Source organism: Meleagris gallopavo, chromosome 7, assembly GCF_905368555.1.
Source record: "Meleagris gallopavo chromosome 7, MGAL_WU_HG_1.1, whole genome shotgun sequence".
NCBI lineage: Eukaryota > Metazoa > Chordata > Aves > Galliformes > Phasianidae > Meleagris > Meleagris gallopavo.
The window spans coordinates 12,172,754-12,197,268 of record NC_139410.1 but is presented as its reverse complement, the minus strand read 5'-3'; the positions used below and the strand labels follow the sequence as shown (position 1 = coordinate 12,197,268).

At 41.0% G+C, this 24,515-nt stretch overlaps 1 protein-coding gene across 5 annotated transcripts in view; it reads left to right on the top strand.

Annotated features, from left to right (window-relative positions):
* PARD3B (par-3 family cell polarity regulator beta) overlaps positions 1 to 24,515 on the top strand; it is a 369,189-nt gene that overhangs the window by 334,067 nt on the left and 10,607 nt on the right. For 4 of the 5 annotated variants that reach the window (XM_085228738.1, XM_085228737.1, XM_085228736.1 and 1 more), the window contains one exon: positions 6,429 to 6,508. In XM_085228738.1, coding sequence (XP_085084864.1) covers positions 6,429 to 6,508 — 80 coding nt within the window. Of the gene's footprint in view, positions 1 to 6,428; positions 6,509 to 21,591; positions 21,738 to 24,515 lie in introns of those variants that run through there. The other variant, XM_085228739.1, reaches the window with a different exon arrangement.

Sequence of the window (24,515 nt, the reverse complement as noted above, 5' to 3'; positions counted from 1 at the left end):
TTTTTCTTTAGACAGGGTTGTTTTTCTCACCCAGGGGAAATGCATTCTAGCAGCATGAACATAACTATTAATCAACACTTAAGCAATAATCAGTGAATGAAAAATGATGACCAGAAACTGAAAATGTACTTGCATAACTACGTTGGTGCTTTTCCTTGGAGATCATGCCCTTGCATTTTAACATGAACAATTCTTATAAAATTAGTGCTGATATATTCCAAAAGGTGGTGATTTAAAAAGCCAGCACTTATTTTTCTCATTAGAAAAGAAGGAAATACTAGGAGTGAGTGATGCACTGAAATCAGCATAAGTAACGTTACAGAGCTACTCAATAGTCTCTGAGATAGATCCTCAATTTATACGAACCAGTAATATCTTATGGGGTTACCTCAGAGATGTGGATGTCTAAGTCATCATCACTGGAATGTTGTTTGAGTGTGTGAAAACATGTACAGGATACAGAGATACTGATGTTTTCTCTGTATTTTCATCCAAAAAGAAGATACAGCTACTGGGAGATGCAGGTGTATGTCTGCTTTGGGAATTCCTCCAAGAAGAATCAAATGCTATTGAAATTAAAACAAATCACCGTCATCAGCATTTAGTGTGCTCTTCTGAATCAGGGCCAAGGTATGTGATGGCACCCAGCACAAACCGAGGCTGTGAGACTCTGCTTGGACTGCAGCTATACCTCCCTCTAGATCTTGGAGATGCATTTTGACAGTTAGCCACAGTTCTAATGGCATCAAGTGGTGTTTTGGAACAACTTCAACACTAGAACATCGTATCAAATTCTAAGAAGTGTATGTATGCATGGTAGCAACAGTAGTGGGAGGAAGGTTGGACTAGATGATCTTGTAGGTCCCTTCCAACCTTATGACTCTATGTGCTCAAGAGAAAGGAGGCTCAACACATCCTGCGACTGAGCCCAGAAAAAGAACTTTAAAAGTGTTTAAAATCATACTTGGGCTATGAACTGGCATCCACAGACATTTGTTGGTTCACCTTCTCTCTATTTTCTGTTGAGAAAAGAAATATAAATTTAAATTAGTTGCTAGACTACTCAAAACAAACCTTCAAGACCATGACTTGAGGATCTCCAACAACCACACTCCCAGGATGTCTATAAAATGGAGAAGGAACCGAAATGCAAGGTTTTTGCAGCTCTGGGAGGGTGTTGCTTCCTTCCTTAGTCTTTAAAACTGTCCTATGTAGAAATTCAATATGTACCAGGGAGCTGAAAGTGCATTCTCTCCAGCGGAGGTGCTTTTGAGGGTTCCTGTGAAGCACTGTCTTGGTTTTCCATTGCAGCCTCTTAGTGAGGAAAAGCACTACTAAGACTATCGAAAGGAAGTGCGAAAGATGCCGCCTTACATCCAAACAATAGTAAAGCAGTGTTGATGGGCTCATATAGCATTAGACTCTTCTTTGAGGACTGCTTCTGTCATTAAAATCAATGCAACTTAATTAAAGCAAATTATAGATAGATACATCTATAAATAAGATATTAAAGTGTGCTGCTGAATATGATAATTGCTGCATATTTAGCAATCAGCGTGTGTGTTCTGCTTTTGCCAGGAGGGATTTCTTTCAGTGGAATCAATGGAGCTTTATTAAAAACCATCCAAATTAGAGGGAGAAATGATGAGTGTTATAATAACGTAAAATCACTGTTTCAACTTTCATTGCAAAACCAGGAAAGCAAAATACATCCCTCTTTGTGTATGTAAGGAAAACATCGGGAAAATTCTTTTGAATTGTGAACACTGCTAGAATTTTTAATTTTTACCTTTTGATGCAAAACATAAAAAGTCTGGATGGAGGAAAACATGTTTTCTGTGGAAATGCTGGAGGTCTTGAAGGGTGGGATGATTAGGATATCATAGCAGCAAGCAATTAAGAAGACCCCTTGGATCAACTTCATCCATTTCACATGGAATATGCAGTTTACTGCCGTACATAACTCACCTCTGTTTTAGCAGCTAAATAAAATGTTAGTGTGTCAGATTGTCCTAAATCCACTGGCAGTCACTAGAGCCAGGCAGATTGTTGAAATGCAAAAAATAAAATTGATGGATTTTGATTCTTCACCTGTGAGTGAAACATTGGGGCTGGGGTAGAGAACAAATCTGCTTTTACCTCTCTGAGTTTTTCTTCAGTTTTCACTTAATTGAAAACAAAAACCAACTGTGTCTCAGCAGAGGGGAGACCTGGAGGTTAAAGGGCACATTCCGTTATACCATAGCTCTTTTTGGCATGCTGAATCTCAACCCATGTGATTAGAAACGCTCACAGACAAAAGAAGAGCTTTGAGAACAGAGGTCAAGCCAGCATCTGAATCAAGTCCTTTAACAGATGATCACAAGGCTATTGAAAAATGTGCTAAGCAATCCGGCAGCACCGTGTGCCATGTTTATACACAGAGTTGCAGGAAAAAGGCAGAACTGGATGGGATTTTCAAAGCATTTGGGTGATAGGGGAGCACATGCCTCACTCTGCAGGCTTCCTGGGCTGGATCGTGTCTTGTAGTGCTTGTCAGTCATGTAAAACACAACAGTAGTATCATGCCATTTTTTATGGAGAACCACCATGCACGTGCTCACTGTCGTTCATACCACAACGGCTGTTTCCAACCCTGGATGCCTTGCTCCATACAGAAGGGGCACAGGAGACTGTCCAGTCCACTGCTGCTTTTAGCCTGCAGTATATACTCCAGGTGGAAGCCAGTGTGAGGCAGGTGAGAAGAAACAAAATGCAGCATCTTCCAGGCAAAAACATGGCCTCTCACATTCTTCTGCATAGTATTCAAGGTAGCCTCAAGCTACATCTTTTTCTGCTTATGTTTCTCTTCTGCAAACCCAGCACTTTCCTATAGGCAAATCCTCGGTTTATTTCAAGATACCTCCCTGTAGGGATACTCTACTTGTGCCATACAGCATACACACAAATGTTTGAATGACCTAAGACATTTCTTCTCTGGTTTGATCTACGTGTGTCCACTTTTTTTTTTTTAATTTCTTTCTTTTTTTTCCTGGGAACTTAACCTTGGAAGAATTAGGAGGTTGCTTGCTGTTTGCTTATTTCTGTGCCTTACAAGACTTCTCTGAAGCACCCTGCAGTTACTGTGTTTGACAAAGGAACAGCTTCACTGACACCTGTACAACTTTGTTTTGTTTTCTCTACAGTTGCTTATTCTTTTGAGTAGGAATGGGAAATTAAGAACCTACAGGTTCCTGTCTTGCAACAAGTGTATACTGCATTTGTCCTGGAGTTGAAGGAGCCCCAGCCTGCTCCCCTGCTTCTCTCCCTGCTCCTGCTGCTGCCTGTGGATTGAGTTTTGTGAATTGTTTGTTGTTGTTTTTTAATACAGATAACTTTTCCTTTCCTCAATTTAGGCATGCTGCTGCTCTTTTAATTGCACTGATGGGATGATGGCTGTTTCTGTGTTTATCTCTCCCCCGTTATTTTTGCATATTCATGTTTTGCTTGTTAGTTATTTGAGGCCGCTCTGCACTAAGAGATGATTTCTTCATAATGACGGCTTTTTTTTTTTTTTTTAAGTTGATGTAGTTAATTTAAAAATACAGATGTGTGTTTCCAATCATTCTTTCTATCGTGCATTACTGTATGTTTGTGAAACACGATTGCTATGCTCTCCCAGTGCTGCTGGGTGCTGATAGCAAGAGCTGAGCAATACCCCTTCTGCCAGCTCCAGCACCACACTTGCCACTGCATGCTCAGCGTCCCTTTGGCCTGAGTGGGACGGCCAGGCTTTAACTCTTCTACTACAATTGTTGTTTTCTTTCCTAATCACTTTAAAATCACTAAAGATGTGCTTCAAATCTACGCCCTTGTCCTAGCCCCCAGCTGTGTGCTTCCTGTCTGGTGAGAGGGAGGACAAGCTTGTAATATTTTGATCTTGCTAATTAGTATCTTTAATGCCAATTTTTAGCTTAATAAGTTGTGGAGAGAGCAAGGAGAACTGTTGCTTGAACTCAATCTAAAGCATAAATAACTTGGATGAGGAAGGTGCTTCTATTTTCACAACTTCTCTCTCGTCGGGGTAGTATTTTATTTTAGGCACTGTTTTGCTCTCAGCTGAGCGATGCTATGTTTTTACTGCTGCATGGACAGATGGGGGAAGAAAAGAAGAAATGGCTGAGTCTTTAATTAGCGACAGAGAGCCAGAGCTTGCCTTTCCAGAGCGTTGGGGTTTTATATAGGATGGGGAGACAGAGCAGCTTGATGGAACCAAAAGCCCTGTGTCCGCCACCTGGGGTTTCTATGGTAACTGGTTCCCAAATCATATATACAAACAGAGCCGTTGGGGGGACCTCCTTCTGGCTGGTCTGCAGGAAATACATCAGAAGAGGGCGTTTTCAGGCTGTTAAAAGGACTTGCAATGTAAATATTTTGTACTTTCTTGTGAGTAGTGTAAGTTTTGGGATCGCTGCTGAACAATTCTAAATCTGTTCCTTCATGTTGGCTGCTGCTGCTCGTGGTAGGTGTGAAAGTAATCACCGTGAAGCTTGCACAGGGCTATGGGTGCACATCATTCTACTCATAAACATCTGGCTGCTGCACATAATTAATAACCTCACTGCTGCCACACAGGTAGGCTGTATCCTACATGGCTTTTTTGCAAAGCAAAAAAAATTGGGATTTTTCCCTCCTCATTCTTCATAAAAAGCAGAAATTAGGAGGTTCCTCTCTAACCACTGTACCTGGTGAATTAAGGGAAATTAACAACCTGATCAAATTAGCAGCGTGAGAGCAGCCAAAGCGGCCGTGACTCAGCCCAAGTGCATGTGTCCATTCTCTCTACGTGTCACTTCTACTGGTGGAAAAAATGAATGAATGATCAATTTAGCCTGCTGCCCTCCTTTTGAAATGTAGAGCAATTACTGTTATTTTTCACTCACCCGAAGTCAGGCACTGTTAACGCAGGGATCATTTCAAATCAGAGGTGGTTATTTCCTGTGGCCATCAGTTCCACAAGGATTCCTTCCTGTTTTGATTTGGATAAAAGGGGAGATAGCAAGAAGCCTGTGCTGAATAATCTTTCCTCTTATGAGTGTCTTGGATGCTTGGTGAGTGGTAAGGCGCATGATGGTATTTGTCAAGCATAATTCCTGTGCTTTGGTAGGAGCTGGAAGGGATGATGCCTTTATTTGCATTGGACTTATGTAATGGGTATGTAGTGGAGAGATTGTACACAAAATTACTGTGTGAAACTAGATAAGACCTACTACACTTGAGTGCACTACCTGTCCCATTATAGCTTTTAAATCTCCACAGTGAAAATGACTTATCGTGTGTAAATTACAAGGCTGACAAAAATGTGCTCTAACCTGTGGAACGTGCAGCACATGTTAATTTTTGTTTGTTTTTCTATAATCAGGCATTTGCAGAAAGCTTTGTGTGATTTATTCTTTTCTTTTTAATGAATTGTTAAAAATGTTTGAAAAGGCATTAAATCTTCCTTTCTGCCATTAATCTGTAAAAGGGAAGGGGATTTTAAATGGCCTCTTAGTATATTGCTTTATAAAACTGCTGATTCTAGCAGCACCGGAATAGAAACACATACTAATGTAGGAAACACTGAATGCAGTCAGAGCCTCCTGCATTTATGGAGAAAAAGACTAATAGCTCCATTTTAACAAGGCTCTTAACACTTTGGGCCATCAGCAGGCATTGAGTGAGTGAAATTGGGAGAGTTCCTGTGTGCTAAAAGCATAGAAGTTCACCATTTTGTACTCCAGTTGGAGACTTCCAGCTTAGAATTTTGCTCTCTAGCCAACTCCAGTTGCCATCTTCAAACAAACCAGGTAGTGGGCTGGCATTTTAACTGTGTGCACTAATGCTTCGCTTCTGAAACAGCACCAGAGCACACCAGATGCACATAAGTCCCAGATGGATACTTAGATTTGCAGTGGTGTTAAGGGAAGTTTCTGGATTTGTGTTAAGATTGAAAGCAATGCCTGTTTATATCGTGTTTTATACTTGAGAAAAGCACACACAGTGGAGGAAAACAGCAAACTTGGTACTGAGATGCTTGCTTTGATTCGAGGAGTTACACTGCAGGAATCAGAAGTAGTATGCTTACTTAGATTAGCTCCTCATGTTATTGAATTCTAGGAAGAAAGCCAATCAGGGAAGGGGAGACAGTATCCCAGCTAGCATGCAAACAAACAAGAAGAATCTTGAAGATTGTACCTCTTCTAAACAGCTCTTTGATACAGAAGCCTTTCCTGTTAGCAGTGATAAGATTACGTATGGGATTTGGAGCTTCTTTGAGCTCCTACCTTTCTTCTGTTGATTTTGGCATATTGTAGCATCATGTGTTCTCTGCTTATCGTTTTGAGATGCATTGTTAGTAGCTGGGGTGCATAATTGATCTTCATCTCTAATTACTCTCCTCTCTACAGGTTCCTGGAAAAGGTCCAGATGGGAGCTCATACAGTCTCCACTTCGAAGGGATGGAAAGGCAGTATGCATCTTTACCCAGGTACAGTGCTAAGCCTTGTACCACACACTCTCTGATTCACCCTCCCTCCAGTGTGTAGGGAAATCAGCCTAATCCCTGGCTCTTGCATGAGACATTATATTGCAGTTTCATCTTGTCACCTTTTCTGCTGATGTATTGCTGTCTTTATAACTGTCCTAATAATTTGAACTTTTAGTTTTAAAAGAGAAAGTCTCTCTCACTGTACATGTCAGCAGAGCCGTGATCTGCTTGTAGAAAACGTGACATTGAGGAAACTGGCTCTGTAGTGATTACAACAGTCACAGCAGAGCATAAGTAACAGAGTTTATAGTGATGAAATCCATCTGGCAATGATGGAGTACTGCTGTGGAAAGTCTCCACTGCAGCAATCACAGCTACTGAAGTCCCATGTTGCTGCAAAGTCCCACTGAGTAGAAGTCCTATTCCAGTAGAGCTTCTCTGTGCCTAACTGAACCCTGTGGAAATAAGAACCAATCCTCTGAAGGCTTTTTCAATTTTTAATTCTTATCCAACTCAGTCAAAAGTAATTCTAGTCTGAAACCAGTGGGATATAACAAAAAGAAAGCATTTCACAGATTTCAGTCCTGTTTCTATGGGACTTCTAAACAGCATAAGATGTAGCAAGCTAGAAAACAGGTTGAGAGAACACCAGAAGAGAAGGTGGGAAGAAAGCTAGAAAAACAGAAAAAAATTCTCCCTGTAGAACCAGGGGACTGGGAAAAACCTTTACGAGATTGCACAGTCCAATTCGTGGACCTCCAAATCAGGTAATTTCTAAAAACAAAGCAAAAATAAGCATGAAGAGATTCTTAGTTGTGAAGTTGTGCTGACATTTAGGAAATCAATGAATAGCCTCTTTTTCTTCTTTTTTTCTCCATTGGTTTGTTTGCATTCATAGGAGTTACAGCAAAGGTAGACTGACAAATATGTAATGCTGTGTTCTATTCAACATGAAAATAAAAAGAATATCTTACTTTTGAAAACCTATGCATAGAGGCTTTTTCACACCCAAAAAAAATTATTAGATGTTTGTAGGCATTTTTAATGTGTGATTTCTAAACCAAAAGTGTGTCTGTAGTCTAGTTACTGCCTTCAAACAACAGTATTTGTCAGCCTTTGTTTTGGAACTTCTTGTTCCTGTGCACTTTCTGGCTTTTCTAGCACTTTTATAGCTGTGTCTTACTGTGTTGGTTAAAGAAACGTCTTCTTTCATGGTCCTTCAAAACTCACATCTTCTGTCATCCTGTCATGTTGTAGCAGGGATTTTTTGCAGGTTGGTTCTCTGTACTTCAATGTAGTCCCTTTTTTTTTTTTTTTTAAATCTACTTTAAACATGTTGGTTGCTTCCTTTTGAATTACAAGAATAAAGTAGCAATTGCTGCCCAGTGTAACTCTCTACAGCCATTTTTCACATTCCCATATCATATCTCCTTTTATTCATCTTTCCTTCCAATGAATCAGCTTAATTTTGCAGTCTTTAAAAATGAAAATTTCCCAGTGAAGTAACTTTCATCACCCTGAACTCTCTTTGTATCACCAATATTCCTTTTTGAGCTAGAATACCCAGTAGTGAGCAGAGTACTGCGGATGCAGGCACACACTTACTTGATGTAGCAGCAAAGTGTTCTGTGTATTCCATCTGTTCCAGTCCTTTTGCATCCTCAGTGTGTCCCCTGGGTGTATGGTTCACTGAAGCAACCTGCATATTTTCAAGGTAAATCTGTCTAATCATAAATTTCAGTGTTCTTCCTGAAACTTCAATTCAAAGGAAACATGACTCTCTCAGCTCTTCACAGCTCTTCTGAAGGGTTTGAGCATTTAGCTGGCTGGGACTCACCATTTAGGAAGTCATCCAGACATTCAATAAGCTTTTGGAGATCAGTGTGAGAAGAATGTTGTTCTCAGTGGCTAAGAAGATTATGCTGCAGTGAGATGGAATGTACATCAGATGGGTTATGTGCAGTGCCCAACCTGAAGGCTCGCACTGTCACATGTAGGCCTTGTCATTTTCATGTATGCAAGAGCATTTCCATCTGGACAGGAGCAGAGCTTTGGGATAGACTGGCTTTGGATGTGCCTGCAATTGAGCAATTGGCTGTTGTGTTTTATGCTTACATTTTGTAAGTTTTGCAGTTTCACGTTACTGCAGTAATTAGGCCCTGACAGTCACAAATGACTGGATCACTACAGTGAAGTCTACATCCAGAAGTGGATGCAGTCTCATTGCCAGCCATTAATGGAAATGAGTGATTTCTTTTTTTCTCATGGCTGAATGCCCAGGAGTGTAAAGAAATCCAGGTAAAAGCCACCTATTTGCCAATCTATTCTCAGTGGAGCATCTTGAACACTACTGTAATGTACAGCATCAGAAGACAGAGAGGGAGATGGAAAAGGAAAGAAATAGGTGGGGCTACTGAGGTAGCATTTTCTCAAAGAACACCATTCTTCTCCCCAGCATTCCCGTAGTTGTGATTTTCATGTCCTCCTTGTCTTGTCCTGTCCTCATCTTGGTCAAACCACTGAGCTGTATATGGTATGGAGGTGGCATATAATTGTCTATGAATTTATCCACTTAAATCCAGCTTAATAAGAGAGATTTAAGGAGGATCACATGAGGGCTGTAGATGCTGGGAAACAGTTTCTTATTGCAATACAGCATTGAGTCTGGGAGGCTCTGACCTTTGCCTGCCTCTCTGGCATGGCACAACACCAGGAAGGAAAGTGCTGAGGCTGCTTCTGGTTTCCCTGGAGGAGAGTGAGGAGGGAATCTGTGCAGCGTCAGGAGGAAGTGGGACCTGCACAGTGAAACTGCTCTGCTTACCTGAAGCCAGCAGAAGCCATGCCAGCGTGTGTATGGACAGACAAATCAAGCTTTGGTTTTCCTCCCCACTGAGCAGGCAGGAAAGATCATCTGCCAAATAGCTTTATGAACATGCGGTGCCTGAAGGCACCACCCCGTTCAGTGCAAAGGCACATGAAGGGGAAGATTGTCAGCAGCATCTGCACATCTTTGCACTGGGTTGTAAAATCTCAGCGTTAAACAGCATTGCTGCTTTGCCCTTTTGTATTTCTTTGGCTTTCTCTGAAGCTGCTAATTTGAGACTAGATATTATGGGCCAAATTCAGATGCGGTATTAACCATATCTGCGGAATTCTGCTGTGTTGTGTGTGCTTGCCTTCTCAGTGTATTCCACAGCAGATCCAGTGCTGCAGTCTCACTGAGCTCAGTGACACCCTTTTCGCCTTTGAATGCAGGATCTGTTCCTGTGTAAGGTTACGTTTTTAATTAACGGCAGAAAACAGGAGGCAGCAGCCTTTGGAGGAAGGCTTTGTATGTGACAGGTTTAGTGAGCGGCCAGATGAGTTACCTAGTTAAGTTTCAAGCTAAAATAGTGCCAGTCTGTACACTTTGTTTGGAAATGTCTACAGAGCCAAACATCTGAATTGGATGATAAATGGCTGTGGCAGGAGAGTGGCAGGTCTTCAGCTCACACTGCATTGTGCTGTTCCATCTGTAGAAAAGAAGCAAAATGAGAAAGACAGAATGGAAGGCTTTGCAAGAGAGATACAGTTCTTTGCGCTCGGTGCTTGCGTATTGCCCTGGGGCTAAGGCTAAGTAGTGCTGAATGGTTTTATTAAGCAGTGTTAAATCCCCCCTGCTTAGGAGGAGAATGGCTTGATTCTTATACCCCTTAGTCTCCTCTTTTGGGAAGAGGAGCATGACAGGGGTGTGGAAGCCAGAAAAACATTAGTATTTCTTAAACTATTTTTAACGACAGTTTTCTTGGTGTAATCCAGAATGTTTTCCTGATAGAAGCATGGAATGGATACTAAGCTGAAATTGCTCTATTTGCTCATAGTTTTATTTTTGAACTTGTTTGTATGAAAGTCTGTCTTAATGTAAATCACAGGCTTGCCAATGGCAGCCTTGTTCAGAAGAATCTTGTGTCTCCATACTTTTTCTTTGCTGTGGTGATGGAAAAGCTGGCTGTAACCAAAAGCAGAGACTGTCAGATGCTGAGATGGGACACTGCTGGCACGACTGTAAATAGAAAGTTCAGCCATCTTTCTGGTAAGAAATGCTGATTCCAAAATAAATCTAGTATTCCTGACTTTCTCTGGAATCCTCCTGTCACTGAAAAACATACATTTTGTCAAGAAAAGGGGTGGAACTACACTAAGAATGTCACAAACTAATTACCAGGACAAAAAATGAGTTCAGGCTGCGTAGATGAGTTCAGCTCTATTGCTATGGCTGGGAGGAGACCATTAAGCAAGCTAGCAATTGGCTCACAGGAATATCTATCTTGAATGTAGCATCCACCTTAAAAATGGGAAGCTGCAAGTGTTTTGTGGAAATGGTTTTTCTGTACAGTGACATCCATGTAGTCTTGTCATGCTGGAAGTTTCTCTTCACCTCAACCGTGTAGCTTGCACTTTTTCACGATGTAGGTAGAAGCAGCACAACTGCCATTTCTAGATTTGAAGCCAGAAAGGACAACTTTAAATGCCTTATCTGAGCCTTCTACGATCTCTACCTTTCTGCTTCAGACTAAATTTTGATTTTGAATTTTATTTTGATCCATCACGTTACTTTTATAAATGTAATTAAATTAATTAAAATTTCCAGTAGTGGAGAATTTGTCACATTCTTCAGAGCATAATTATTTCGCTGTTTTAGAGTTTTTGGTTTTTTTTTTTTCTAAGTATGAAGTTGTTGGTTTTCCTTTTCCAGATACTGTAAGTTTCTACTAGATTCTAAGAGCCAAGTGGTCTGCAAAATCCCTCTCCTTTGGTAGCTCCATGTGGTGATCCTTTATGTTATCTTTTAACCTCACTCTCAGTAAATTAAATAATTGAACACTTAAGACTTTCAGTATAGAGCATGAAAACAGCATTGACTCAGGAACAGGAATCCCTATGCAGACAAATTACAAGGTAGCCCCCAGAGTCAAGTCAAAAACATTTCCAACTGTTTGGATCAAAAGAAACATTTCTGTAACACCTATGTTGTAAGAGATAAGGATCTTCAAAGAGAAGGAATGGATTACTAAGCAAGTTTCATTAGCTTTTTCTTGCAGTTGAGTGCTTTTGCCTTTATTTTACTGAGTTCATTTCAAAATGCACGATTTCTGCAATTGTATCTCAAAAAAAGTCATCCAAAAGTGACTTGCCACAGATAACAAGAAAAAGTTAATACTCTATTAAATAAGTCATCATTCACCATTGTCTAGTAGAATCTGAAATTAATATACTGACATTACTTAAAAATGTATAAAGTGTTTTTGCCTAGTTAGCAAAAAGAAATCACAGTTTTTAGTGCAGACTATAATTAGCTGCAAATCAACTTGTCAGAGCGTTCCCAACCTATGGGAATTGACTAACCAAGGAGCACAGATGAAAAAGGAAGGCTTAAAATCAATAATTTAAATCAAGATTCCCTGCTTGTTGGATAAATCACAATTATGTTTTTCACTTTAAATCCCTTTGATTTAATGAGGTCCACCCGTATTGCAAGAAGTCTGTCCTTCTTCTCATTTTAGATATTTGATTTACTTTCTTCTTTTATATCAGAAAGCATGTTGCATTATATTCACTCAGCAGTGCAGTCATGGTTATAACTGAGGGATGGGATGTTGTGGTTGCTTTTTGTTGACCCATGTGCAGTTACAGTGGTCACACAGTGGCACGGTACTTCTCTGAAATGCCGACAGTGCTGTCCTGCAGTACTGCTGCTCTTCTGCCAAGTTATCTTCTAGACCTTCCTGGTGCTCAGCAACTTCTTAATAACTGTCTGCTCTCAACCTTCCATTGTTCCACTCTCCAGCTGACTTCATTACATGGCTCTACTCGGATCCTTTGTATCTTTTTATAGCCCAGAGTCGTGCTTTGTGATAGGCAGAGGGGGACATTACTGATGTGGACTGCAGGAATTGCAGATGACACAGTACTCCCTTCTAGCACTGTTAAAACTATAGGATCCTTCACCTCATTCAACACGGCACTCGCAGACATATTTTCATAAATACGGGTTGGTTTTTTTTTTGTTATTTTTTGTTGGTTTTGTGGGTTTTGTTTAACTTTGCCAAAATAGATATTGTATTTTTTTTAAAATTCACCTGATAAAGCTGCAAAGCTAAGACAACTTGATTATTTGAAGTCTTAACAATAATTAAATAGGATTATAATTAAGTAGGGAGCAAAACCGAATGACCCACCTAATTTCATCATCCTACTCCTATGAAACATAAATAATATTCAAACAGTATATTCTTCAATGCACTTGATTATTAACTTTCTCTTCTGTTTTAGTCATCTAAGTCATATCAGTAACTCAGGGATATTTTTTAAATATGATTTTTATCTTGACAACTGTATTTTCATTGAAAATGCAGCAAAGTCTTATCTGTCTGCATCTTCCAATGTAGTGATCTCATTATAAATGAAGTATGTATATGGTTTTCATTGGTTTTTAAGTCCTGACAGATGAATTTAAAATCAGTTTTAATGGAAATACTGGTCTTACTCGAGGCCTTCAAGATACGTTGCAATAAACCAGCCATGATGAAATGCGGGCAAAGAAAAAAGAGACCATTCTTACATGCTAGAGCACAAGCTTGTGAACCAGGCTGCTTTGCTTATTAAAAGATTAGCTTAAATCCAATATCAAACAGTTTAAGATTTGCTTAACTAACTTTACTTAACTCTGTAAGGAAATAAAACTGATTGCTATAGAAACTGGCCAACATCTGTGAGAGGTCAGGAAAGTCATTGTATTTCAGGAAGAACAGCGTCCAAGTCTGAAATGGGACACCTCGTTTGTGATAAATGCACACAGCAGGAAGCTGGAAGTGCTCTGTTGCATCTTGCTATTACCTTTGTTTCAGTTGCTTCACCTCATTGTGCTGTGGTGCTAATAACATCTCTGTGTCTTGTATTATGTCTGAAGGCTTTTTTGTGTGTGTGTGTGCTATCAAATAGCTTTTGGAGTTCATAAATAATCTGTGCATACCTTCTGCAGGGAGAGTCTCGGGACTAAAAACCAGTGCAGGTAGGGAAATGTCCACTGTATGCTATAGACATAGTTCAAAAAATGCTCTTGTGTCTGAGGCAATCTAAATTTATCCAAGACTTGGCTGAAAGGAAGAAAGAATTTCATAAATAGGATCATGAGTATAGATGTAAGTGGAATTTAAAAAAAAAGGGGACGTAGTTGTTAAATATTAGTACAGCTTTCTAATGAGGAAAGACATATCAACTGAAACTAACTGCTGCCCCTATCCTAGCCAAATTGAGTCTTTATGTTGAAAAAGTATACTTTAAAAAGCCAGAAAGGTCAAGGTTCGTGACATCAAATCATGGATAGTGGCTGGCAGGCCACCTCTGTAATTTCCATGGGAATAACTAAAGAAAATTGAGCAAAGAAAACGCCTGCAACAACTGGGACATAGCTTGAAAAGAACACTAAAAGCCAGATGTCCCAGAAGAATACTCTGGAATTGTTGGGGTTGGCAGATGGGGATGGGTTCTGTCAATTTTTCTAATAAGTCAGTCAACTCCTCGTAGCGAAGAGCCCGTTAATGCAATATGGAATAGTTTAGAAGTCAATTAATATTTTGAAACTAAACAACTAGCTTTTTTATTGCAAGGAGGTATTAGCTGGAATAAATACAAATACTTCAAAATGTCACATTTACAAAAAACATAGGTCTGGCATGGATTTTAGTGTATAAGTAGGCATAAGGATCACTCGCTAAAACTAGGAACTACAAATACAGCTTAAAAATACAATCGTGGAGGAAAACGTTGCTTTTGAACAAAAGGGCTTGAATTAACATTATAAAATTTAATGAAGTCATGGAGACATCGCCTCAGTAACAGAAAAGAAAGCTGTATTAGCTATACTTCCAATGAGCAAAAGAACAAAACAGCTGTTCAGAACAAAATTTTAATGAAAGAAATAAGTGTCAGTAGAAAATGGTTAGGTTGAGATGAAGGATCTGTGGAAAAAAGATAACTGAATGCAAATTAAAAACAAGAAGATCAAATTAAAAAACAAAAGCATATGTCCCATAGAATTCATCAACAAAGTGACATGCTGAGTGAAACCTAGGGAATAAGATGTGTGCTACAAAATGCAAATACATCCTCTGCATTGTCAGGATGGATATTGAAATTGCTCAGGAGAGCAGAATGGGAAACTCATCTGGCCGCTGTGTAGCTGTGGATATTTGGAATAAAAACGTTGCTGCTTGTGTTGGGTTGTAAGTCTGAACTGATTGAGCCTTTGGGCACGAGGATTCAAGTGAGGAAATAAGTTTTTGTAGGAAAGTTCTTGTAAAATAAGATGAGGCGATCCCAGTGTAGGCATTGCTTTTCTCTTGGTGAATAAGTCTGGAGGTGTGGCTGAAAAATGGTTGCCTGTGGGCATACTTTAGAAACACCTTGAGAGGAGAAATGTAGGAAGCTAACAGCACTGGGTATAAATGACTGAGGTACCTGAAGACATTGGGTGAGGATTTTTTGAGCAAGCGTCTTGCATATGTCTGACAGCATTGTGCATAGATGTCCTGCATATTCCATCATAGCTCTGCAAGGCTCCTGTAAACAAACAGCAGCTGTGTGATGGCACCCTTCATTCAGAAGCGGTCTGCAGGTAATTCTCCACAATCTAGCCTATACCCTTGTCTTCCCAAAATCTTTGCAAAGCAGGTTCAGCAAAACCAGGAAAGGTTAAAAAGAACAAGGAAGTTGCACCGTCATGATGGCAAGAAGTCAGTTTCTAATAGCAAGCCATTCAAAGCAAATCACTTAAAAGTATTCCTATGTGTGCACTTCTGAAAGAGGATAGGCGATAAAGTAGGAAAGTGAATTGTATGTGAACAGACTTAAATGAGTGCTGTAAGGTAATGATGGGCTATGAAATCTTAAGGACTGAAATACAGTTCTGGGTTCTTTTACAAACACATGGGGAGGGGACAGGGCTGTAAGCACTCAGTGCCACCCTCTAAGAAATGAGAACCATAGAGAAACTCAGGAACGGTGCCTTAAAACAGACCTGTGGCTGTTTATGGTTGTTACTCTCTGTGAAAACCTGCCTTGAGAGGAGAGAGCTTTTATATAAACGGGTTATGAAAGGAAAGAGGTAACTAATTTGGGATGAAGAGAATCACTGAAGAAGTTAGTAGTAAAAACAGTTGCTAGAGTGGCTGTTTAATACAACACATTCAACTGGCAGCCAAACTGCTTCCATTTCATGAGTAGGTGACATACTTAATTTCTTGGCACAGAAGTCTCTTAAACACATATCAAGAGAATATCCTAAATGTCATGGTTTTTTATCCACTTTCTTTGCTCATTCATCTAAGGCTGTTATTTTGCTCTTCCTCTATGGCACTTCAGAAAGTTATGCTTCGGATGTGTTGATCCAGGTTGAGTAACACCTTATTCTGCAAGAAGTGCCATAGAAACTAGTATAAACCTGATCCTGCACCACTGTAATCCATGGTTATGTTCCTCTCAATTTCAGTGGGGAGAAGCTTAGACTGAAATGCAGTCCGTGTTAGAGCACATTCCATCATTTCTTTGCTGTCTGTGTTAGTTTGAGAGTAATTTGATAAGCTTTGGTATTATTTCTTATACCTAATTGGCATCTTTGCTTTTTCCCTGTGAACTCTGCACATCAGTGTTAGTAGTCAAAACTTCTCGATATTTTGGAGATACTAGAAAAAGGACCGTGTCTTTGCACGCTATTTTCTTCTCCAAAATACTGCATCTTAGCATGGATGTAAGCAAAGTAGGACTTAAAAATAAATGTAATTCAAGGTCATTGGAGAATTGCAAGCATTCAGATCAGTAGCAGTTATGGTCCATTAACTTCGTAAAGAGCCAGCATAGAGCTGAAACTCTTGTTGTGCCCTGTTAGAGAAAATTAATTCCTGCTGTCTTAAGAATCTTCACTCTCATCTCTAGGCTTGGAAGAGATTGTATTGTTCTAGCATTTAATAGTTATGTAAATTAGCACTAATTTTGTCACTCAGCACCTGTACAAAATTTTCTACTAGAACAGTTCTTTAAAATATGGCATAAACAAAGCACAAGATACACTGGGATACTGCTCTTTCATGGTGGCTTATTTGGGAAAATCTGTATAAACTACTTGAAGATGCTGGGGATGTGCCAGAAGTACACCAACCAAAAATGGTAGGCGTGCGGTTGGTGTTGTATAGCATGCAGGCCACTCTTGTCCAAAAGGATTCATTTAAAGTTTGGAGCAGACAGTGAGGTGAGGAGTCACGTAAACTGGAAGCTGTTCCTCAAGTCACCATCTTCTCTCTGTGTGCAGAGTAATTGATATCTCCTGCACTTGTAACAGCTGAAAAAACAAAGCAGAACATGCAAACACACTGACTATACAACATACATGGGAAGCAAAAGGAGGCAAGCATTAACTTTAATAGAAGGTGAATTATCTGCCATCTTTGTTCCACTCCAGATGTAATTCAGGAAGGAGACTGGATCTGTGTTAGATAGCCTGAGACAGCGCCTTGGCAAATGGCAGCCAGTTCCAAGCAAGAAAGGAGAGAGGGCAGTAATGGTGTGAACAAAGCCCAGCCCTGGTTATCAAATAAAACCCAAGCACACAGGGGTGCTTGGATTTTGAGTGGCTGGAGCTTTTCTCCATTTAAAGCAGAAAAAGAGCCTTTGTTTTCCAGGTGAAAGGAAGTACTCTGAGAGCAGTCTGTTGTAGATCATGACAAAATCTGGCAAGCAAAACCAATCTCAGCAAGATTTCACAGTTGAAAATCCATGTGAATGGCTTTTTGCTTGGATCTAGGTGTTAGCGTGCTGTTGTACATACCCGTGTGCCACCAGGCTTTGGTCCCTCACTTAGCATTTGTATTATGAATTTTGAATCAGTCTGCGATGCTGTGCTTTAAAAAAAAGAAATATTTCTTTCCTGAGAAAAGAGCAGTCTTCAGTACAAAAAGGATGCGTTATTAGAAGACCGTTTTTATTATCACGTTCTTCCTTTCATTTTATTTTCTTAGGGAGGTCATAGCAGTGTGCTCTTGAACTGAAATCAGCCACCCAAAACAGTAGCTGCGACAAAATGAATAGAAGAAAGGACATACTAACAGTCTTTCTTCCAAAGACCAGTAACAGCAAACATGCTTTACATTCAGCAATTACACATTTCTAAAATGACCTAAAAGCTTTAAGGACAGTTCTCCCTACCTGCCTGACTCCATACTGGGAGTCCTCTAGTTAGCATTTTAGAGTTTTCTAGAGGCACTGGGGTTTCTCACTGACTGAGGCATTGGGCTGAATGTGAGCACGTTTCGGTAAGGAGCCCCACGCAGCTTGGCATGCTGCAGCCCTGCAGCACAACATGGCTATGCCAGTGCTGAGAGCTGTGCCATGCTGACCGAGTGGCTGCCTCTGCATCACAGCACAGAGTGGCACAGCAGAGCGGCTGGGAATGAAAGTGGATTTCAGAAGGAAAAAAAAAAAAGCCAATTCAATTAGTCAGTTGAAATTGAGTTGGGGTTTACAACTTGGATTTTTAGGCTGGGATCCATCAGAGCACTTAAGCACCTGCTTTAGCATGAACACATTTTGCTTTTCAATAACAAGCATTTGCCTAGCTATCAGAGGCCTCCAGGAAACCTGGACTTAAATGTGTATTGTGAAGCAGGGGAAAGATGGGAGACAGTCAGGGATACTTAAATAAATTTTGTTTTTTCTCTCCCTGAGCTTTCTGTGGTTTAAATAATGCCTCCCTAATGTTATCTTAATGTACTGGCTTTTGTTAAATATCCTGTACGTAATATCAAAAAAAGGTCATTTAATGAGTAATATGACTTTTTCTCTGAAGAGACTTGTTACTGATCTTAACTTGGAATCTCTTTAGTATTGTTGGAGGAAATAACAACCTGAATGTCATTTTAGTTTGATTTCTTTGTGTGAAGGGCTGACAGCTCTCCCTTCTCTCCCATCACCAAACATCTAAAGAGAGCTCTGTTACTGCGAGATTACTGCACTGGTTTTTGGTCCTACAGAGATTTCATCAGAAGCGTTTCATTCTTAGCAGACAATGGAAAACACTCTGCTGTCCCTTATTGCACTTCTTTGTACACAGTCTAAAAATATAAATGGAAATTATAAATACATCTGTAATGTTGGGTCCCAGCTGAAATCACTTTAATCCCAACCTGGGGAAAAAAATCAGCACAGAGCCCTTAACCCTGGTCTTTTCCTCCATAGACATTTCACCATCAGTTGTACTAGTAGTACTTTCCACAAGTTGTATAAGTTTGTTGAGGAACTGTAGCACACAGCGGCCATTTTGTATCCATTGAAAGATACTGCTGCTTTCTGCTTTTCTGATTTAAAAGCTGGAACGTTCATCTTGAGCATCACGTTATATTATAGCTGCTTCATATGATAGAAAATTCCTTCCCTTTACTTTTTGATCATTAAAAAAAGGGACCTTTTAAAGGCTGCAGAGTTCTTTTAAAGAATGTTCCATTTTACTGGAATTCAAATTTCACATGTGTTTGTGAAAGAGGAACCCAAATCGGTGTTGTGGATTTAATGCTGAGGTTTGGACAAGGCATCATTTTCAGCTCACCACAGGACCTTCTCCTACGTTGTGCTTTTTGGCCATGGGATTCAAATAGAGGTCTGTCAAGGTTAAATAACAAATTTGTTGGTTTTTCATATCACCACCTGTGAGTACCTACCCGCCATGAAGTGTCTTGCACTTCCGAAACCTGCACCTTTCTGCAAACCTGCCCTAAACACCTGTAGTTGTGTGAGTGAGCTTTGGGGAGGAGGGGCCGCTGGTCTGCTTTAAGGCGTGCACAAGCTATTAATTGTCCACTGATTGCAGCTTTGTCCAAAGCACCTGGTTCTGGTAGCACCTGCAGGATGCTGCAGCGGAGGACACACTGCTACCATGCCCCAGCCGTCAGGTTACTAACCGTGGATGTTACATCCATGTATATGGTGGGCTATTCCTCTAGCAGAATGCCTTGTTTCTTAGTAATTGTATATAATTATCTCTCTCCAGATCGTGAGCAGTCAGAAAGCGGGAAATAAAATAATTGTGTTGGCCTTTCTTTTATCTGGATACTTAGAGAATCTAAAAGGAATGTTTCCATGGGGAGTGAGGCTTTTCAGCAACCTGTGTCCAGCACTCAGCTATTTCTTTGCTATCTAGGGCTTTCAGACCTTAACTTCCTGACTTCATTCCAGGATACAGATGTCTCATTCTCTCCCTGCCCTCTCCTCCCCCTGTAGACACCATTTTCCTATACAAGAGCCTAATCCAAAGCTCACTGAAATGCTTCCAATGACATCCAGAGGCTTTGACTGAGCCTGGATGAGGCTGGGGCACTAAGTTCCACGCAGCATTGCGTTATCCCCTCTTCTATCTGCTATCTGGGCACGGCACAGATTGCTTTTCACCTTTCCTTCCTGCTGCAAAGTGCACTGATGTTTTTTTTATGAACATGCCACTTGAAATCTATCACATCACACAATCTGAAAATAGTTAGAATTATACCGTAGTAGTGACCTTTATTGTTCATTAGTGAATCAGCAGCCTAGCTTACTGTGGCTTTAAATGAGCTATATAAATTGGTTGTTATTTTCGATGATGATTCCCTTGATTTGAACATACCCGAGCAAAGATAATTGTTTGATTGATTCATTATGTAAAAGATTTGTTTCAAGTTAGAGGGTATTTTTATTTAATTTAAAAGAAATTTCCAGGCAAATTGAGACACGCTGTCTTTAGGCATGTCTGGAATCTTTGCCAGGTTCTTACCAGGCTCAAATAGAGAGGTTCCATTCTCTTTTACTCTCTGATGCCCCATGGTAGCTTTGCTGAGTGAGCAGGGAGAGGTGCCTGCGAGTGTCTCTCTGGATGTAGGGGTGTCATCATTATCTGAATTGAAGCTGATGATGGTATCATCACTTGCACATTGGGCTCTACTGCACGTGGTTGTTTTTTTGCCACATTTAAAGGAAACCAAAGCTAACACATAGTGGTGTTTTTCAAAGCCTCTATCACAGTAGTGGCTTGCTCCTGTCCTTCAATGGCTGTGATGTCACTTTTGTGAGGTATCACTAATTCCCAGTTATTGGCATTGGGTTCCCATTACTTAGAGAGGTGGTGTTGCAGTGCATGTTTAAAGCCTGTTTTTCTGTCCTCTGCAGTGTGCTCTCTCTTCCAGCTTCATCATGCTGATGTCTTCTGTCCTAGGTACATGACTAAGCTGATAGAACTGTTGCCAGAGGCTGTGGTTGCTCTCTCTAGGAGGTTGCTGTGCTCCAAGAGCTTTACTGTTGCAAATCTTATTTTGTCATCTGGCATACAGTATGGTTTGCAGATGGCACAGAAGAAATTTGTTTAGAAGTTGCTTATCTCTATTACAAGTGCTGGGGGCTGCATAAATCTGGTATATTGAAGATTGCACCAGTTTGCAGAGAGCAAAGGATGCTGCACCCAAGAACCATGCAGATGAGTCCTGCTGAGTACATGATGCTGCCTCAGACAGGAACACCCCATGGAAAAAATCACACAAGTCTGCTGATGTTCTGTTATCTTCCCTCTTTGATAGCATTGCCAGGACTTTTACTGCTGGAGAGGAAAGCAAAGAAGAGAAGAGTTGCCAGGCCAGGAGTGTAGGACACAGCTGGTATTGTTGGATGGGAGAGCATGCAGAAGGAACTACAGGGAGGGAAGGGAAAGGGAGCAGTCACAGCAATGTATGTGGTAGCAGTGCCATGTGTGCATCTCATCCACAAGCAGCTACTCTATGGGGCGTGCTGACAGGCTGGTTGGGGAACCAAGCAGACTCACGGCTGAGTCTCACCTCTCTGCTTCTCCGATCAGGATTTGATGTGCCAACCCCTCCTAATCTGAACAAGTCAACAGCCTGGCCCAGGCTGCCATCTCAGAGAACGGTGAGGGCTTTGTAAATAAAGGAAACAATTGAATGATAAGTTCACACTTCAGCACGCTGCTTAACAACCTGATAACAGTTAATTACATACAGTATTTTTAAATGCAGCAACAGGCAGATAACTCATGCAGAGATGGAACACAGACACTGGGCCTTACCACTGAAGGTTAACCTCTTACTGCCCACATCCCTAAAGAGGCCTGCAGCACCCACTTCTCAGCAGCTTTGAACATTCTCTGGCCAGCAGTGACTCGGAAACATCCCCAGGGCTTTTCCTCATCAACAGGTGAGCACAGAGCTGGAACAAGGTGCTCTTAGCCCATGGCACTTGCAGAGCCCCTCTTTGAGCAACCCATGTCCTGGTGGGCAGGGAGCACAGGGCGGTAAAACATAGGATGTCTCCACCACAGCAACAGGTAGCGTGTGTCCCGTCAGCAGTTGCTGTGCTGGCTACAGCTGCGCTGATGTTAGTGTAACAGTAGAAGCTCTTAAGGAAGAAGCCAGCATAAACACAGCTGGAAGGGGCTGCAGTCACAGGGCGCTCGTGGCCGTCTGCGTGTCTCAGCAGCTGCAGGCAGTGCTACTGCTCTCTGGGCACCGGGTGGGACGTTTCCGTCTCTCCCGGCCCTGTGGGATTCGGGGGTTTGACCCTTGTTATTTAAAGCTCAACTTCAGGACGTCTGCTGTCAGAGCGCCTGCAAAGTTTGTGACTTAATGCAAGTCTAATTAACTGATTTGCCTATCCAAACCTGGAGATTTACACACTTTGGTAGAGGCAGCTGTAAAGTTCTAACTTCAGCTGTTTATCATGCCCTGAGCCTTTAAATCTCAATTATTAAAGGTGGTGTTTAATGGCTGGCTGGAAAGGGGTGGTTACCAGAGTGTTAATGGAGTCCTGTGAGCCAGGAAATCTATAATCTAATGCCTGTATAGAAATGAATGGCTCTAACAAAAGGGAATATAAGGGAAGGGGGGTGGGGAGGCTGTATTTACAGGCTGCTTGTGCTGTTTAGGAGCAAATCAATACGTGAGCAGTAGGGGAACAATGGGGATTGAAATACTGCCTGAAGAAACCAATAAGAGCTGCTTGTTTTTGAGGTCCTCCTTTCCCCCCGAAAGCAGGATCTTTCTTCTTAGATGTTGAACTTTGCTTTACTGCGAAGCGGAAAGAAGAGAATGGCATATCCCAGCGAGTTTCAACAGAATGTCTGCACCTAGAAACAAAATGAAACAGAGGGAAAAATAACCAGCTACAGTCAGTTTCAAAAATCATTTCCTTTTTTTATTGAAGCATGATTTTACTACCCAGTTTGTGCCATCGGAGGCAGAATTGACAGCCATGCTTCATCATGGCAATAGGAGAAAACGCTGCAAGGAATGCTTTAATTTAAATGAGAGATGCTTAAAAAAAAAGGAGAAGAAAAAGCCTGATTGCTTGGTAATAACATTAATAACCAGTTCTTACGGGTTTTTACTAGCCCACTAAAGATCAGGCAGCATGTTAAGATCCCAGCAGCTGAATAGTAAAGCCCCAGACCAAGGTTGTTATTACTTAGGAAGATTCTTTTAAATGACTTTTGTTATTTGTTGAAAATCATTTTAACAGCACAGCTGAGTGATCGCCATGCTTTTTAATTCATTCCAAGTGAAAAATGAGAACAGGATAGAATTTGGTTTTATCTGTCTTTGAATGCACTTTACAAAATGTCCTGGGTAGCAGCAGTTAGCAATAGGATGGGCTGATGGAGGAGGCTTCCTTGTGGAGGGGCTCTCCTGGACCTTTAATTTTTACTCTGATAGCCTCCAAAAAAGCAGAGCTCTGCAGAAGAGCTTAGGGCGAGGTGAAGAGGTCTAGGATGTGTTTGGGCACTTGCACTGCTGTGCTGCGCTAGTGGAGGGGTCTCACCTCTCACTGCATAGGTCCCTTCCCGTTGGTTGTCTGCTTTTTTGGGACAATAGCTCTCTTCTTGTGGCTCTTCTCATGGCAGGGTTAGCAGGTCCCCACATCCATTGGAGCTAATGTACAGTAACACAGCATAAATATACCTTAAGAGAGATTTCATTTGAGTATCTCACCCTGGTGATGGTAGTTCTGCACCTGTTCGGTACTTCTTTGTATTGGTTTATCTGCACCAAAATTCAGAACATCTGAGAAACCTAAAATATTTGCTTCTCTTGCTGGCTTAAGACACGTATGCCCTTTAAAAAGCTTTCTCCATTCCGTTGCAGCTTGGTCTGCATCATCTCAGAAATCCACTACCAGAGACCAAAGGCCAAGAACTATTTCAGTTTGTAGCAGGAACTTTCGGCCTCTGCTGATCTGCAAAACAAAAGACCAAAGAGACCAAAATCTCATCCAGGTCTCTCCCCAACAGAGCGTGGGGGTTCCTGATCAACAAGCATGACTGCTTAGCATTGAGAGTAGGTTACCAATGCCAAGAGGTTAATGACTCGCACGGTATTATGTTGTGTTGAATAATGAGTAACATATGAAATGAGACATGTTGTAATGACTTGCTGCTTAAAGTACCAATCTCCTAAACATCCCCTTAAGCTTGAAGAGGTCACAGAATAGCGATGTCTTGCTCAGTAGGTGCTGCTTTATTTTATGCCTCCTGATAGAAGAGATGTGCTATGCCTGAGAGCTTACAAACAAAACAAGTGGTGTATTGAGTAGGAAGGATTATTGGACTATTTGTTTTGAATGCTTATTGGGCATTTATAGAGCACCAGCTAGAGTATTCGGGTTTTGTTGCTGTTGATTTGAGTTCTTTAATCCTGATTATCACGGTTCCCATATTTGTTGGTTGGATTTAGGAAAGGAAAGAAAGGAGATCTTTGCCTGCAGGATGGGATTCTCAAAAGCTGGTCAGATCTTCAGTGGAAAATAAACTAACGCTGGAGCAAAGGAGCAAAGGAGCAACATGGCTTTGTTAGTGATGGGAGGGGGTTTAATTAAATGGCATTCTAAACTGTGATGTTAACCAATCTGTGGCATAGTCTGCTCCCTTAGGGATTCAGAACAGTTAGTT